This window comes from Chenopodium album, chromosome 24 (assembly GCF_948465745.1).
Source record: "Chenopodium album chromosome 24, dcCheAlbu1.1, whole genome shotgun sequence".
NCBI classification, from domain to species: Eukaryota; Viridiplantae; Streptophyta; class Magnoliopsida; order Caryophyllales; family Amaranthaceae; genus Chenopodium; species Chenopodium album.
Window position 1 is genome coordinate 38056840 of NC_137857.1, and position 17908 is coordinate 38074747.

Here is a 17908-nt window from a genome sequence, read left to right on the forward strand (position 1 = left end):
CTGATCTTTTTTGGTAATTATAGGAGTACATTCTAAATCTCAAGTAGTGCTTACCTTATTTTGCTTGAAAATCTTAGATCTTTGGCTGTAGTGTTTCTCTTGTGGTTGTAAATATGGGTTCTAGATATACATTGTTTCTCGACATATTTGTGTGTGCTAGCTGAATTATGAGCTTGTGAATTTGGACTTTTGGAGTAGTTCGAAACTCAAGATATACAAAGTGCTCTGTATTTTCCATTGCATACTAATGGTTTTATATTGATCTTTTGTTACAAAAATATTGGTTTTGGTTTTTCTATAGGACGATTTAATCTCACCTGATTAGATCAAGAACATTAAAGAACGAAGGTAGTACTAGTAAATGCATATTTTTAGGCACAATCTCTTGAGATCTTTTTCTAACCATCCTGGAAAAGACTCATCTGCTCTAGCCAAAGATCTAATGATTTCTCAATCAAGATATTTATACTCTGCAGTTTACTCTGAAATTCAGAGTCTGAAATTCTGAATACTATTGTAATAATCCAATGCTCATTTACAGAAGTTGGCAATCTCTGGTTATTCAAAGGTTATGTAGCTGAACTTAGTATGAAGTCTACAACTCTACCCAATTACACCAATCTTAATTTTCAGACACCATTGCTACTTTGCTAGTTGATCTGATCTCGTTCATATAGCAAGAAGATCCACTCTCTGATTTTTACAAGGCCTGCTTAATGCTACTTAGAAAGAGACTAGAGACCAGACTTGCTCAACAGTCCATGACAGCCTCATGGACGACATCCACGGGGCTTGTTGCTCGTTATCCCCTTGGAAAACCTCTCGCGGTGACTTTTAGCAGTCACGGATGAATTATGTGAAATCGAGGTTTAGAGTAATGGAGTCACAAAATAGCTACAGCAAAGGGGACATAGGAAACTACTAGTAGTGATCAGGTATAGTCGCACACCTTTGTTGCTCTATAGCAGTTAGCTTCCTCCAAGCACACTTGGATTCACCCTCAGTTCACAACCATAGCTCATGTATCACACCCAATGCTCAACCCCAAAACTTGAATGATAGTCGTCCAAACATTTGCTGCCATTTTTATTTTGAGCACTCCACAGTATGTTTTTGACAGTAACAGTATTCATAATTCAGCTTTTTCCCGCCTTCAAAAAAAGAAAAATCAGCCTTTTCCCATTTCATTTATACTATAAAATTTCACGACATGACCTCAGTGAGACAAGGACCATTTTTGTGAGGTGCATTAGTTACACTGATCTATGATATTTCTCCATTGTATATCAACATATCATTTGCGAAATTAATGGTCCAAGTTAAGACGCATCATTAAAAAAAATGACAGTTATCTTCAGATTTGAACATATTAAAATACCACAATATGTATTGACAATTTGACATTGAGGTTATTGATTGAGAGACTATTTTCTACTACTGAGTGTTACTGTACTTAGGAACCCTGTTCCCGAGACTAGAACTCATTATGCATGGAGAATGTAATATGTTCCTTCATATACAATTACTCTCATTCACATCCCTTCAAAACGAACAGCAAACTTTGATTAAAATAAAAATTCCGAGGCATCATTGATTCATTGGTGGCTCTCAAGACTTTTAGCTCAAAATTTATAGGAATGACTGGCTATACTTGGGAGTTCAGCAAAGCGATCTATCAGCTTACTTAAACAAATTGACAATGTAATAAATTTACAATTAGATGTAACAACAGAATGGGTAAGAAAGGAATCAACAAAGATGCATACATTAGACTGCACATCACTTCCAGAGTTCCTCCATGGGAATCCCACGATCACGGGCCACTTCACTAAACTGCCTCATAGTTTGCACTGCCAAAATTGTGGCTCTTGCGTTGTTAAGTGCATTGTTACTTCCCAATTGCTTTCCTAATGCATTCTCAACACCTGCCATCTCCAACACAGTTCTGACAGCACCACCTGCAATAACTCCTGTACCAGGAGCTGCTGGTCGAAGCATCACCCTTGCTGCTCCATAGTCAGCTTCATTTCTGGCAAGATATTGAATATCATAAGTACAGCAACAAAGAGTAGTTGCAACATAGATGTGGCATCATTAATAAATTAAACAGAAACCTCTTCAAAACGAGAATAGAAAAACAAATGAGAATCAAAGGAAGTCAGGAACATTCATGCAAGGTGCAAAAGTCACTCCACAGTGTAAATTACTTCGAGCATATATTAATACCCTGCACTAAGAGAAAGTCAAAGCCAGTGCCGCCCAAACAAAGGTCATAGGTAGATGAACCCCAAAATCCCACGGACCATGTGGAGGCATGAAGGCTAAGAATCAAAGGTCATAGGTATACAATCTTTGGTGTCACAGTAGTGACGCTCCCCGGGTTGGTCCCATTTTGCTTCTTGAATTTCAAATATACCAGGACAGAATTAGTTGAAGCTTAGTAGCTGGTATCATAATGACTTATCTAGTTTCAGTGTACTATAATTATTATCAGCTGTAAATCAGATGCTGAAAGCCCATATCCTAGCTCTTTTGAGGAAGACCACCCTTGAACAAAACTAAATATGTTACTAGGATACAATGTTGTTTTTGTAGACATTCCCAAATCCCATATAAGAGCACATCTTTTGGCAAGCATTCCCAAAACTATACTCTCATAAGCATTCTCCAAATTCAGATTCCCAAATTTATATACTTCGTATCATCTTGGTGCTCTTTTTATCTTTTCAACTTGATTTTAGGATTTAAAAGTGTTCTGGGACAAAAGTTTCACTTGAAACATGGTGTTGAGATAGACCATAGACTTGACACAAACCTTAAATTTTAACAAACATGATAATAGTGTGTGTCCCCTTTCTTACATCAAATTTGCTGCCTGTGGCAGACATACAATCATTTCCTATTACCAATTGACTTTAAATTTTTAGGATATATTGCACTAGCAACTAAACAGTCCCTTGCAGCTTCAGTAGATTAATTCAGAAGTCCCATTATCCTGCATTATAATGAATCTACCACAACCACTTAAGTTAGAAGCCCGTTGCCAGTAGCTTGGCATGGAGTACCACTTAAATCAGCTCTAAAGTCGGCATGTATGATAGGTGTTTTTCATAAAGCTAATAATAAAGCCTAAAATTTCCAAAGATACAAATGACAAGAAAGGGGTATAACGATCAATGTTCACAAGGCTTTCGGATCATACCACAAAAGGTGGACAATTCATTGCTCTACAACTACAAACATCAAAGCACTAAAGTCACATAAAAGGAAAGGTTTAAACTTCAGTACCTGTGAGGGAAAGTCAGATACTTGGTCATGGGCACAGTTATAATGTTCCGACGAGCATCTGTTGCTGCCTTCTGGACAGCAGCAATCACCTCCTTAGCTTTACCAACTCCAACGCCAACTTGGCCCTTCTTGTCACCCACCACCACAACTGCCCTGAACCTCATATGCTTCCCTCCCTTAACCACCTTAGTCACTCTTCTAACCTGCATTGTACAGAAATTATCACCACTTCAGCTGAAACATATAATTCACGAAAGACCCTCAATTCCTAATTGCATCCCTCCTTCAATCTCATACACAAATTTCCAAAATTGAGCAAAGAAGCATCACTTACTATCACCCAAAAACTTATCAATTCCTTATCCACACCACTAAATATGGACCTAAATCAACAAAACCCACTTCCAATATGTAAATTAAATTCCAATTCACAAGTCAAAACCCAATTTCAACATACTGAAATTCGAATACTCTATCTTAACAAAGGATTCTATACAATTTATCCTCAATTTGGATTAAATATAAACTTAAAATAGGAACAATAGCCATAAAATTCCAATAACCCACCTCCCAAAAATGCAAATTCAGTTCAAATACACATCAAATCACTAACCCAATAACCCAAAAATCAATTCAATTGGAAAAGCAACAATACCCAATTACATCAAACCAAATTAAACATTCAACAACACCCAACAACTAGAACTTAATTCAGTTAAATGAAATTGCAGGAATATACCTGAACTACATTCTCATCAAAGCCATCTCGAATCTTCTCTTTCTTACTCTTGGACCCAAACCCAGTAGACTTCTTAACCTTAGAATCCATAGCATAAATATCATTCCCAAGAAAAGTCTCACCACTGTAAGCAGGACCATAGAGCTCCTCATAAGCTCGAGCAATATCCTCCTCGGACTCAAATGGGGGTTCATCAATGGCGCGAGGAGGGACGAAACCCTCGGGTTTTTCAGGGGGGTCGAAGGTAATTTCTTCATCTGGGTTATCCTGTTCGAAGAAGGTGATGTCAATTCCGTCTTTCTTGGTGCAAGAGAGGTGAGTTGGGAATGAGCGAGTTGAGGAGAGAGAAAGGAAGAGGGGTTTTGAGGAGTCGGAGAAGGAGAAGAGTGTGGTTGAAGTGGTGGGTTTGGGGAAGAGAGAGAAACGGGTTGTTGTTGTTGCGGTGGAGAAGGGAGTTGCAGAGGCCGCCATTGGAGAGAGAAAGGGAGGTTTGCGCTCTAGCAGAAATGGTAGGTTGAGGGAAGTGAGAACAAGAGTGGTGTTGTCTTCAGTGGGTAAGCTTGAGGAATGGAGGCTTATCTATACTTTTCAACTGATTTATCCAAAAATAAGTAAAAAAAAAAAAAAAACTCTCAACCTTTTACAGTGTACGATGTACTCATGACGGCAATTTTATTACACACCACCTCACTAAGTTAGTTTCATTTAGAATAGAGCTAGTTTGGGAGAATTATTGTCCAAATAAAATATTTCTGTATATACTTAAGGGACATTTTGTCTCTAAACCATTATTGATAAAGCACTAACTTTTTCTAAACTTTAATATTTACGTCACTTTAATTGATTTATTCACTATTCACGTAATCTCTTTTACTTTAATTATTTACTGTTATAAAATAAATAAATGTTACTTTGTGTTAATATATCATTAGTTACAAATTTACTATCACTATTTTCAGAATTTAGGTATCTTTTGTTATAATTTTTACTAATAGGCAATTAAATATATTAATGGTCAAAGTTATATCACAACAAATGTATCGGCTAAAGTAATACATCCCTACCTTATAAAAAGTAGAAACATACTCTTATGAATAGTGTAATGCCAATTATACCCTTCAAAATGTGTATTTACATATATACCCTCATTAATATGTAGATGCTATTTTAATGAATAGTGTTTAGACAACTATACCCTCTAAAATATTTATGTACTTTTATGCTTTCATAAATGTTAGTTGTCTTGAACATTTATACCACCTAAATATAGTTGATTACATATTTTCTCTTATTGTTTTTTTTTTAGGAAAAATTTCTCTTATTGTTGTGATTTAAAAGCCAAACCAAAAAAACCTTCAAGATATGGCTAGCTATGACGCGCGCATCGCGCGCGTTAGCTGCCCTAGTTAAAAGAAAAACGAAGGGAGTATGTACTCGCAACACTTGAGTTTGCATGCACCTAATTTCTTTGTTTGATTTGTAAATGACTGAAAAACAACAATTTCTCAATGGTAGAAAATTTCATCCTATAGTCTATATGGTAAAAAAAAAAAAAAAACTTGTATCCAGGGAATCAATTTTTGCATGCACGTAATTTCTTTGTTTGATTTTTGAATGACTGAAAAACAACAATTTTTCTCAATGGTAGAAAATTTCACTCTATACTTTATATGCTAAAAACATACTTGTATCCCTTTAAGAAGAGAATCAATTTTTTCCTCCCTATTCTTACTCTTAATTGTCTTAGTTCTCATCCATCCTCAACTTTTCACTTCTCTATAACTTTTGTAAGAACAAATTTAGGAAAACTAACTAGTGTGTGGCCCCGGGCGATGCACCGGGTTTTGCTTCGAATATCAATATATATATTATTTGGGCTATAAAATCATAAACTATATAATTACAAAAATTAAGTGGACAATAATAACTAATAAAATTAAATAAAACGCTCTCAAATTGATGTCTTGTAAAGTACAAATTAAAGTATTTAGTGTATTATTATTGAATATGAAGCACAATGAAAAAATAGCAAAGTTGGTAATAACATTACTTTATGTGTTATTGGTCTTGTGTTCAAACCTTGTGATAAACATTTTTATTGCAATTGTAACATGTTCATTCATATTACAATGGATGACGTGGCATACTTCTAATACATGTGAATTAGGAACGCTTTTTAATATAGTAGTATAGATAAGATTTGAAATTGTGGTTTTCTTTGATAGCATATCTCCAATAGACTCAATTTGTAGTCATATGCATTTATTTTTTTCATACTGAAATTTTTACTAGTATCAAAATAACATGATTTATAGTCGAGTACTGTATAAAAAAAAAATTGTTGACCGATTACTCCATCTAGCACTGTCAAAACGGTTTGACAGTTCGGTTTCGGTTCGGTTTGAAATCGGTTCGGTATTCAATCGGGTCGGTTTGGAATCGGTTTAATTGTCTCACGGGTCGGTTTTGGTTCGGTTTAAATAGTTATTGGTTCGATTCGGTTTCAGTTTATTCTTAAGCGGTTTTAATTCGGTTCGGGTTGTAAACAGTCCGGGTAGTAAACGGTTCGGTGCAGACGGGTTGCGGTTTGTTAACGGTGCGGTGTAAACGGTTTTTATCCCAGTTCAAACAGTTTCGGTTGGAAACGGTTTCGGGTTAGAAACAGTTCGGTTCTTTTTTGGTTCAGTTTATAACTGGTTCAGTTTTTAACTGGTTCGGTTCTTTTTCGGTTCAGTTTATAACTGGTTCGGTTCTTCGATGGTTTAACCACTTTAACGTTATTCATATCGGTTCCATTTCAAGTTTACTAAATTACAGTTCGGGTCGGTTTTCGGTTTCAAAAAATAAATTGTTTATCGAGTTGTTTGGATTCGGGCAGTTAAATGGTTTTGGTTTGAAATTTGATAGTACTTGCTAACCTTTTGCGTTCACAAGTTTTATATAAAGTCGCGAATCATTTCATATTTACTATTTAGGCATCATATTATAAACAAATTCTCATTGATTTTATAAATACATATTATGTTCTGTTTCAAGTTTAGTCATACTGATCTTACTAGTTTATTACGAAGTAGATTATAAGAGTTAGTGTATTAATGTATTACTGTGTTTACAATTAGGTTATTATATGCTTCTTATTTAATCATTTATATACATGACTAGAGGCAGTATTGTTGCTAATAGTTTGAGACAGGGCCTGAGCCTGCTTGTTTTGCTCTTGTTTGTGAACACTAATTATCCTCAATGAATGATTTGCCTTGCTATTTTTAAAAAAATATTCTAAGATTTATAATATTTAATCCATTTAATTATATTCCCGACAAAAAAAAATCCATTTAATTATATAAAAAAGTTTGTAAATGGTTCGATTTAGAAGCAGTTTGGTTCATAAACGGTTCGGTTTATAACTAGTTCGGTTTACAAACTGTTCGTTTTTAAATGGTTCGGTGCAAACGGGTAGCAGTTTGCTAACGGTTCGGTGTAAGCGGTTTTTTTGCCATTTTAAACGGTTTCGGGTTGGAACCGGTTTCGGGTTAGATACGGTTCGGTTTTCTTTCAATTCGGTTTATATTTGGTTCGGTTTGTTAACGGGTTCGGTTCTTATACGGTTTAACATTATTCGGGTCGGTTTTCGGTTTCAAAAAAATCGATTTTTAATCGATTCGGTTCTCATTTGGGTCGGTCAGTCTCGGACAATTAAACGGTTTCGGTTTGAAATTTGACAGCACTACTCCATCACATCAAGTGCATTATGTGATAATCAGACCGTGCAAAATAACTGAACTAATGAAGCATCACTGTCCAGTCTAATTATTAATGCTATTTAATCAGTTGAATCAATGAGCTGAATTAGTGGTTAATCAATAAGCATTCCTAAATATTCATTAATAACCTTATTTATCAGTCCTTGTAAATTCTTCAACTGAAAAACTAATACAGGAAAACCATTCCTCTTCTCACAATAAACCATCAACCTCTCATCTCCCAACACCCCCTTATATAAGCCAACCTGACTGCAGTGCTTTTACCATCACCAATCTCACAAAATCAACTTCATCATGGGCATCAAAAGCAGCATTTTCGTTCTTTTAACCGTTGCATTATTCCTGATGCTGAATGCAACATCAGCAAGAGACTTCCCTCTTGCTGCTGATAATCCAAAAATCAAAGACCTTGCAGCAAGATTACAATTAAGTTCTGATGGTACTAATACTACTACTGATTGTTGGGGTTCCCTGTCAGAGCTCAGAACATGCTCAAATGAGATCATCGGCTTCTTCCTCAATGGATACACTGACATCGATGCCCCATGCTGCCAAGCCATTGAAGTCATCATCAACCATTGCTGGCCTTCAATGCTCGGTGTTCTAGGGTTTACTACAGAAGAAGGCAACTTGCTAGCAGCCTACTGCAGCAACAACTCTACTGCAGGCACTGCACCACCTGCTGGTGCACCGCCTAAAACTAAAAATACTACTGGCAGTCACTTTTAGTCTCCCACTTCTTGCTGTAATTTCCTTTTTTTGCCTGAAGACTTTCATTTCTGTTAGTTTTTTTTTTTTCTTTTGGTAAGATCTATGTTACTTCAATCAGATGTTTAAGTATGAGCAGCACTAGCTCTAAATAAAACAGACTGTCAGGCTACTTGTTTTGATACTCCTGATTTTACAAGAACTTCAACACCCCCAACCCCAATTTCTAAGAACATTTATTATTGCAACCCAAAGTTTATAGGATGACATCAGGGACCAGACCTTTCTAACATTTCTGTATCCACTCCGGTTTAATAAAATTCTGCACTTCCAAGTGGCAAGGCAGTCGAATCTCAAAAACTAAATTAATCAAAAAAAATTGCTACAAACTTAGAAATGCAATATAAAATATCCTTATAACTACCATGATAATTCATGTAACTCTTAAAGCAAAGCACGAATTTGAGTATAAAATATTGGATCAATAGGAAGTAACTTCAGATTTATAACTTCAAATTCTTTCTGTAGGAAGTAGGATGCACATAAACTAAAGAAATAGACCAATAATCTACTTTGAAATCTAATGGGAGGATTGTTCTGTTTATTATTGACAAATATTAAATATTAAAGAAGAGTTAGTATGATTTCATAAAATAATTACTCAGTATAAGAAAGAATATACAGCATCATTCAGTGAATCAAGTCTTTTTTTTTTTTTTTTTTTTTTTTTTTTTTTTTTTTTTTTTTTTTGATAATCATCATCAAGATCCTTAAAAGACTCAAGTGTTGATTCTTCAAATTAATGTTTCATTTGGGTTTACAAGTTTCAAATATGTGACTTTTATGAGAGATTTTGTGCATCATGCATATTGCTTATAGGTATTATAGTCAGTAGTTACGGTGGAAGAAGATGAAGTAAAATGTAACAATAAAAATTACGGGGCATGTTGCAGCTGTATTTGAAGATCTTTGAAAGTGATGGATTAATACACATAAACTGATATAAATTGAAACATGCAACAACTCATCAAGGCAGTTATATGGATGATGAAGCTCCAAGTATCAGTATTCTCAATAGCTCACTCACACAGTAAATTAGAAGTACTACAAACTACTCTACAACACAATAATTTGAAGATCTTATCATACGGTTATTGCGGTCTGCCACTCTACTGAGTAAGAAGCTTAGAGTCACATGCTACTATTTTAACTCGGCTGACATTCTCCTGCAACTCCTCACTTTTGAACAGAGCATCCTGTAAGATGAACGTCCAGACATTGTCGCAGAATCTGTAGGTATGCAAATGTCCCTGCAAAATATGTTTGAAAAAAATATAAGACATATTTACTAGCACTTTCAGCAACAGAAATCTAGACAAGTATTCTTTTTTTTTTTTTTTGAAACCATCTAGACAAGTAATCTTATTTGGTTTGTATCAGTCAACTAACTGATCATTATTAGTCCACAACCAACAAATTCCAGACTCAATGAACACATAAACCTCCCTCCCCATCTTATATTGCAGAAGGGAGCCCAAAAGTTTTGCATCATCTTCTTCACGTATAAAGAAAAGCCTTTATCAATACATTAAAGCCAAACTCACAGGATCAGTTGAGATTAAAATGTACTGCTCCATTATAGCTCTATCAAATTCACAGGTGAATTCTTATTTTATTATCAAATTAACATATACCACTAATATCAGTATTAAATATAAATTAAGTACAATAACATTAAGATCAATCAAAATATTGTACAGAGCTGCAGTCAATGTCCAGTCAAAAGCTAAGAAGACCCTGCGGTAGTGCAGTACTCATCTAAGCCACATCTGTATTTTGCCAGATTAATCTACAAATGAGCATTAACTCATTCAGAGATCAGATAAATCATACCAACAGATCCACATCTGCATTTTGAGAAATTAATCTTTACAAAAGAAGTATTTGAAAATTAAATAACTCCAACCCTGGGATCTACTTCAATTAGGGGTAAACTAAACCACTCAATTTCAACATTACTCAGAAAATCCCGACATGGGAATCAACTAGATTATTCTCCAAATGGTTTATGATCAATTCTCAGTATACCACTGACACATTACTTTGTGCAAAACATGTAGATCAAAATTTAGCAGTACTTTCCTTGTACAAATGCACACAAATAAATCAATCACACCTCCATAAAAGCAATATAGTCTGTAAATCACCATTCAAAAAACCGTAGGAACTTAGGGGGTGTTTGGTAGAGTAATTTTAGATGCATGAAACAGATTCAAATAAGTGTTTCCATTTCTAGCTGTTTGGTATGAGTTAAAAGTAACAAATACCGTTTCCAGACCCTTGAATAATTAGTGGAATAAAATACGTTTCTTACTCAATTACAACTTACTCGTATTGTTTACATTCGAATAGGATATCAAACATATAGTAAAGGTAACGTTTACCATTACTCTTCTCCTTTTTATTTAAATCCTTTCCATTCTATTAGGACTTGTTCTCATTTACTGAAGTGAGCTGAAATTAAGCTAAAGAGAACAGGCCCTTAATCTCCAAAAACAATTATTGCACTCCCACTATGAGAGAGAAAAAAGAGCACAACTTTGAGGCATTAACCTTCTGCAAGTCATATATGTTTGCTACAATACTCCATCAATTCTACCACAATGTCATCAAATTTCTTGCTGATACTAATAACTTAACAAATGTTGTTTTGGAAGAATAAGGAAAGATAATTAAGTTAATATGAATCGGACACAATAATAAGGAAAAATCACAACAATAAATTATCATACTGTCGGATTTGAGGTAGCACTATCCTACAACCATCACATCTCCACTTCTTTACAAACAGGTAAGTACATATCTCAACAATATTCCCTCTATTTCCTAAAAGACTACTCCTATTTTGTATGATTTAAACCTCCACGAACCCTAGCACACAAGTGAAATACACAGAGGATGATTTTGATTAGTAATTTATACCTTCACCCATGCAAATTAACACCACCAACCATCAAAACCCATCATTCTAATTTCCAATATTACCTTAGTAACTTCTTTACTAATTGACAAGTCAACTCAGCCATACACCTCAAATTCAGTATTCGGCTAAAAATATTCCTAAATTACACATCTTCTCCACTTTAGCTATCATAATCCGCCTTCCAAAATCACACAAATTTAACCTACTTGTTGACATCATCTCTAACAAATTACAAAACAACTGAATTCCATATCCAATATACAATGTTGCCATTCTTTACCTATTCATTAATTGGAAGGCACTTTCACTCAAAAATCATTCTCATAAACAAAGTATTATTATTTCTAATCAAATAATAATGCTTGATATAATTTGATCAAATCCAATACCTTGATTGTTACTTTGGACTTCACTTGCGCCTCGAGAGCTTCGGTCATTGACTACAATCACAATCAAACATCAATATTACAAGGAAAAAAAATACAAAAATAAAAAGAAAATAGAAGACAAAAACGTTTAATTCATTACCTTATCAAATTGAACAAGAACTTGAATCGCAAGCTCAGGACTAAGAGTACCACTCTGAACCATCTCATCTAACGTCTCCGTCAAACACATTCCAATTGTCGACCTTCGATACAGCTCGAATGTCGCCATTTTTATACGAAGATCTGCGATCAAATTCTCCAATTAATCAACTTTCAATCACTAGCAAATTCAACATTTTCAAACAAATTATTGCCGAATCAAGCGAAAATTAAGCTCAGATTATGAGAAAACTGCGAAAAAGATCAGTGATACAAAATTCGGTACTATGTAATGAATAGATTTTGAAATCTAATTCAAGAGATTTTTACAGTTTCAAACAATTTAATCGGAATCTCGCGATAATTGAGCTCAAAATAAGAGAAAAATACGAGAAAAATTCATGAAAAATGGATAATTCGAAATTACATTCATCTGATTCCAACGATTTCAAACGAAATAATCATTCACAAATTCGGAATCATTCGAAAATTGAGCATAAAATATGAGAAAAAATACTCAAAAATCATCAAAATGATGAAATTAGGTACTAAACAAAGGCAAAAAATCGAGAATTGAGAAGTAGAAAAGTACAATTGATAAGGCAATTTGCTCTGAAGTTGTTTGGTGATGTTGGTACGAAAATTGGAGAAATTTGGGTGTTTTTATACCCTAGAATTTCCTGGATTTGGTGTTTATATAGCGCTGACCGACTTTGTAATTATTAGACAATAATACCCTTGATGGGCTTTAAGTATTTACTGTTTTGACACGGTATATATTTTCGATCAATTGATATCAGCCCATTTAAGAAATAACCTCGTTGTTTATTGGGCCATATTGCTGTTTTCTTCTTTTCCTTGTAAGTGAAAAGAATAATTTTGGTCTTGATGAATATAAGTAAAATATTTGGCCAAAATTTTGTTGTCTTAGCCCTTTATGTTATGAAATATATAGAAATTAGAGGATTATGAGAAGGAGGTAATAAGAGAAGTATTACTTCTTTTATGTATTACTCTTGGTAATATTTTTGTGTGTCATACAAGTGAAATTACATGGCTATTTATAGTAGTAAAAACCACTATTACATTGTGGGCTATAACCTTAGAGGGTGGCAATTAGGGTTGGCTACTACATTAAATGTAATGAAGAAATTGGAGTGTGGACATTCACACCTTGACTAAATTAATTAACTCTTAACACTCCCCCTTGAATGTCCATACAGAATAGGGTATATGTTGCCTCGTTAAAACCTTGCTAGGTAAAACCCTTTAGGATAAAAGCCATAGCTAAGGGAAAAGAGTACAACAATATATTACTATATGCTTTAGTGTACTGCCTCATTAAAAACCTTGTCAGGAAAAACCCATTGGGATAAAAACCTGATCGAAGGGAAAAAGAGTGCAGTGCATATAATGCTCCCCCTGATTTTAACATAGTTTATGAAGACGACGCATCCCAATCTTGTGGACCAACCACTCAACACTCTTCGAAGGTAGGGACTTTGTAAACAAGTCTGCAAGATTATCAGATGATTGGATCTGTTGGACATTTATCTTCCCTTCCTTCTACAAATCGTGTGTAAAGAACAGTTTTGGGGATATATGTTTAGTCCTATCACCTTTAATATATCCTTCAGTTACTTGTGCGATACATGCAGTATTATCTTCATAAATGATGGTTGGACTTTCAGTTACTTCTTTCATCCCACATTCTTCTTGGATATTGCCGATCATTGACCTTAGCCATACACACTCACGTCCTGCTTCATAAAGGGCAATCAACTCAGCATGATTTGATGATGTCGCAGTTAAGGTTTGCTTTGTTGATTTCCAAGAAATTGCAGTTCCACCATAGGTGAACAGATATCCAGTTTGTGACTTGGCGTTTTGTGGGCCTGATAGATATCCAGCATCTGCATATCCGATGAGGGTGGCATCTTGCCTTGATTGATAAAACAAACCAAGATCTTTTGTTCCTCGTAGATATCGTAGTAAGTGTCTTACTCCTTTCCAGTGTCTCTTCGTTGGTGCGTTGCTAAACCTGGCTAACAAATTCACAGAAAAAGCTATGTCTGGTCTAGTATTGTTAGCTAGATACATTAGAGCCCCAATTGCACTTAGATATGGTACTTCAGGACCAAGGACATCCTCGTTTTCCTCTCGAGGTCTAAATGGATCATATTTCATAGTCAAAGACCGAACAATCATCGGGGTGTTTGTTGGGGTCGCTTTGTCCATGAAAAAACGTTTTAACACTCTTTCGGTGTAGTTGGACTGATGGACGAAAATACCATTATTTAAGTGCTCAATTTGCAATCCAAGGCAAAATTTAGTTTGTCCAAGGTCTTTCATCTCAAATTCTTTCATCAAGTATTTTGCAGTTATTTCAAGTTCATTTGGGGTTCCAATGATATTCAAGTCATCAACATAAACTGCAACAATTGCAAACCCTGATTGTGATCTCTTAATGAAAACACAAGGACTGATTTGATTATTCTTGAACCCTTCTTTCATAAGGTATTCACTAAGACGATTATACCACATCCTCCCAGACTGTTTTAATCCATAAAGTGACCTTTTTAATTTTATGGAAAGTAAATGTCTAGGCTTGTGGTTTACTGGTAATTTTAGTCCATCTGGGACTTTCATATAAATATCTGTATCGAGTGACCCATATAAATATGCGGTTACTACATCCATTAATCGCATCTTTAGTCCTTCTGAGACTGTCAAGCTTACCAGAAATCTTAACGTAGTTGCATCAACTACGGGAGAATATGTCTCCTCATAATCAATCCCTGGAATTTGAGAAAAACCTTGGGCTACAAGTCTTGCCTTGTATCTAACAATTTCATTTTTCTCATTTCGTTTTCTCACAAATACCCACTTGTATCCAACTGGCTTTACACCTTCTGGTGTAAGGGTTATTTTTCCAAACACTTCTCGTTTTTCGAGTGACTTTAACTATGTCTGCATTGCCTCTTTCCATTTTGGCCAATCATGCCTGCAACGACATTCTTCCACTGTTCTTGGTTCACTATCATTTTCGTCAGATGCCATTTCAATTGCAATGGAATATGCAAATATTTCATTTACGATAACATCATTTCTATTCCAATAATTCCTGGTAGAAACAAAGTTTATTGAAGTTTCATTGTTATCGATGTTATGGTCATCTTGTTCATCCCCTTTCGGATTATCATCTTTTTCTCTATTCTTATCTGTACTTTGTCTTTCTTGACCTTCTGTAAGGGGAATATTGTCGATCTCATCAGGTCTTTTTAATTTTCTTGGTTTAGAGTCTTTTGAACCAAGTGGTCTTCCACGCTTTCGGCGTACTAGAGATTCATTTTCAATGATCTTATCACCAGAAGGAATTTCAATTCGTGCAGGGGCATTTTCAGCTGGTATATGTGATTTTGTCACTTTCTTTGCATCTATAAATGCATCAGGCAGCTGATTTGCAATGCTTTGTAAATGAACAATTTTCTGAACTTCTTGTTCACACATATTTGTTCGTGGATCAAACATTGACAATTGTGTTGCATTCCAAATGATTTCTATTTCTTTCTTTCGTGGGTCCACTTTCTCTCCCCCTAAGGCTGGGAATACTGTCTCATTGAAATGACAGTCGGCAAATCTGGCCGTAAATAAATCACCGGTCATTGGTTCAAGATATTTAATTATGGAGGGTGATTCAAACCCAACATAAATTCCCAGCCTTCTTTGTGGACCCATCTTTGTTCGTTGGGGTGGAGCAATAGGAACATACACCGCACAACCAAAAATTTTTAGATGTGAGACATTAGGTTCTCGACCAAAAACTAACTGTAGTGGTGAGAACTTATGATAAGCAGTTGGTCTCAACCTAATTAGAGTTGCCGCATGTATTATGGCATGACCCCAAGCAGATGAAGGCAATTTTGATCTCATCAATAATGGCCTTGCAATCAATTGTAGTCTCTTAATTAATGACTCAGCAAGTCCATTTTGTGTATGAACATGAGCTACTGGATGTTCTACAACAATTCCAATCGACATACAATAATCATTAAAAGTTTGGGATGTAAATTCCCCTGCATTGTCAAGCCTTATTCTTTTTATTGTATGGTCTGGAAATTGTGCTCTTAGTTTAATAATTTGAGCAAGGAGTTTTGCAAAAGCAACATTTCTACTGGATAAGAGACTTACATGTGACCATCGAGTTGAGGCATCAATTAATACCATAAAATATCGGAATGGTCCACATGCAGGATTAATTGGTCCACAAATGTCTCCTTGAATCCTCTCTAAAAATGTTGGAGATTCAGTAGCAATTTTGTTCATAGATGGTCTTATTATTAATTTGCCAAGTGAACATGCAGAGCATGTTAATTCATCTGATCGAGGGATTTTAACATTCCTAATTGAATGTCCTACTGAATTTGCTATAATCTTGTGCATCATTCCTGTACCAGGATGACCCAAACGATCATGCCATAAATTTAGCAGATTCTTATTATCTAACTTCTGGTTAGATATCGAATTTATTTCAACTGGTCGTATATCTATATGATATAACCCTGAAGAATATGCTGGCAATTTCTCATACACATGTTTCTTGCCATGTTTTTCTGCCGTGAGGCATAAATATTCCTTTTGATCCACTATCATTGTTTCTAAATGAAAACCATTTTGACGCACATCTTTAAAACTTATAAGATTTCTTCGAGATTTACTCGAATATAAAGCGTCATTAATGATTAATTTTGTTCCATTTGGGAGTATTATGCAAGCTTTTCCAGAACCTTCTATTAGCTTGGCTGACCCAGAAATGGTATTAACATTTGCTTGAAATAATTTTAACTTTAAAAAATATTTTCTATCCTTCAGAATAGTGTGTGTTGTTCCACTGTCCAAAAGGCATTGAAATTTGGAACCAACTTCGGGCAGATCCATATCTTCATAAAATAATAAGTATAAGATTAGTTTAAGATAATTAAACTGGACTTACTTTATTAATGATGAAAAATTAAAAGTACATAACTTGAACATGAAAAAAAAACATACAAGAAAAGTACATAATGAAAACATAATACATATCATAGTAATTGATGAATTATCTAAACATGATTATTCTCTCCAAAGATAAATTCACCACCAGCTTCACCATTGTCTATGTGGAAATCAGACACATCAAGGCTAATTCCAGGGACATTTTCTTCATTAACATAATTTGTTTCGGCATGTTTTTCTTTCCCTTTAATGGAAGCCTGGTATAGTTCTACCAGATGTTTGGCCGTACGACAAGTACGTCCCCAATGTCCAGTCATGCCACATCTATAACATGTGTCTTTTCCTTTTGTGGTGGCTTGATTTTTGTTTCCTTGTTGATGCCCCCTTTGAGTGTTGTTTCTAGGGGGAAATTGGCCTCTACCACGGCCATAACCACGTCCACGGCCACGTCCACGGAAATTTCCACGACCTCTGCCACGGTTATTATATTTTCCACGTCCACCTCTATGAGCAACATTTGTCTCAGGTGGATTTGAGCTTTCTACAGCATTTGTTTCATTGAATGCTTGAGACCCAGTTGGTCTTAGGTTGTGATTCTTCAACAGAAGATCATTATTCTTTTCAGCAACCAATAATGTAGAAATAAGCTCAGAATATTTTGCAAAGCCTCTTTCACGGTATTGCTGTTGCAATACAATGTTGTTAGCATGGAATGTAGAGAGTGTTTTCTCTATCATTTGCACTTCAGTGACTGGTTGATCACAATATCTCAATATTGATACGATTTTATATAGTGATGAATTATAATCACTGACAGATTTAAAGTCCTGAAATCTCAGGTTTGTCCACTCAAATTGTGCTGAAGGAAGGAGTACCCTTTTATGGTGGTCATATCTTCCTTTCA

The 17908-nt window shown here is 35.1% G+C and overlaps 3 protein-coding genes across 4 annotated transcripts; 1 reads left to right on the forward strand and 2 right to left on the reverse strand.

The window, feature by feature from the left end:
* Positions 1-1541: 1541 nt before the first annotated feature.
* On the reverse strand, positions 1542-4590 carry LOC145611775 (small ribosomal subunit protein uS5c-like). The gene is made up of 3 exons (XM_081667145.1): positions 4028-4590; positions 3289-3491; positions 1542-2029 (listed from the first exon to the last, which is right to left on the reverse strand). Exons 1-3 carry the CDS (start codon positions 4496-4498, stop codon positions 1780-1782), a joined length of 924 nt encoding a protein of 307 aa, XP_081523271.1. The 5' UTR covers positions 4499-4590; the 3' UTR covers positions 1542-1779.
* A 3495-nt stretch (positions 4591-8085) lies between these two features.
* LOC145611042 (egg cell-secreted protein 1.2-like) lies at positions 8086-8520 on the forward strand. The gene has a single exon (XM_081666279.1). The coding sequence runs from the start codon at positions 8086-8088 to the stop codon at positions 8518-8520; it is 435 nt and encodes a 144-aa protein (XP_081522405.1).
* Positions 8521-9467: 947 nt separating this feature from the next.
* On the reverse strand, positions 9468-12660 carry LOC145611726 (transcription initiation factor IIA subunit 2). 2 transcript variants are annotated; one of them, XM_081667085.1, is made up of 4 exons: positions 12602-12660; positions 12011-12153; positions 11872-11922; positions 9468-9809 (listed from the first exon to the last, which is right to left on the reverse strand). In XM_081667085.1, exons 2-4 carry the CDS (start codon positions 12137-12139, stop codon positions 9669-9671), a joined length of 321 nt encoding a protein of 106 aa, XP_081523211.1. In that variant the 5' UTR covers positions 12140-12153; positions 12602-12660; the 3' UTR covers positions 9468-9668. The 2 variants fall into 2 exon arrangements, with proteins under 2 accessions (XP_081523211.1, XP_081523212.1); XM_081667086.1 differs by lacking the exon at positions 12602-12660 and adding an exon at positions 12437-12570.
* Positions 12661-17908: the final 5248 nt, after the last annotated feature.

Bases quoted from the DNA above. Each gene is read 5' to 3' on its own strand.
- LOC145611775 (XM_081667145.1), bottom strand. From the start codon at position 4,498: ATGGCGGCCTCTGCAACTCCCTTCTCCACCGCAACAACAACAACCCGT. The intron at 3,492-4,027 runs GTATATTCCTGC...TGTACAATGCAG, and splicing joins TTGATGAGAATGTAGTTCAG to GTTAGAAGAGTGACTAAGGT. The intron at 2,030-3,288 runs GTACTGAAGTTT...ATATCTTGCCAG, and splicing joins TATCTGACTTTCCCTCACAG to AAATGAAGCTGACTATGGAG.
- LOC145611042 (XM_081666279.1), top strand. From the start codon at position 8,086: ATGGGCATCAAAAGCAGCATTTTCGTTCTTTTAACCGTTGCATTATTC.
- LOC145611726 (XM_081667085.1), bottom strand. From the start codon at position 12,139: ATGGCGACATTCGAGCTGTATCGAAGGTCGACAATTGGAATGTGTTTG. The intron at 11,923-12,010 runs GTAATGAATTAA...TTGTGATTGTAG, and splicing joins TTCTTGTTCAATTTGATAAG to TCAATGACCGAAGCTCTCGA. The intron at 9,810-11,871 runs GTATTGGATTTG...CATATTTTGCAG, and splicing joins AGTCCAAAGTAACAATCAAG to GGACATTTGCATACCTACAG.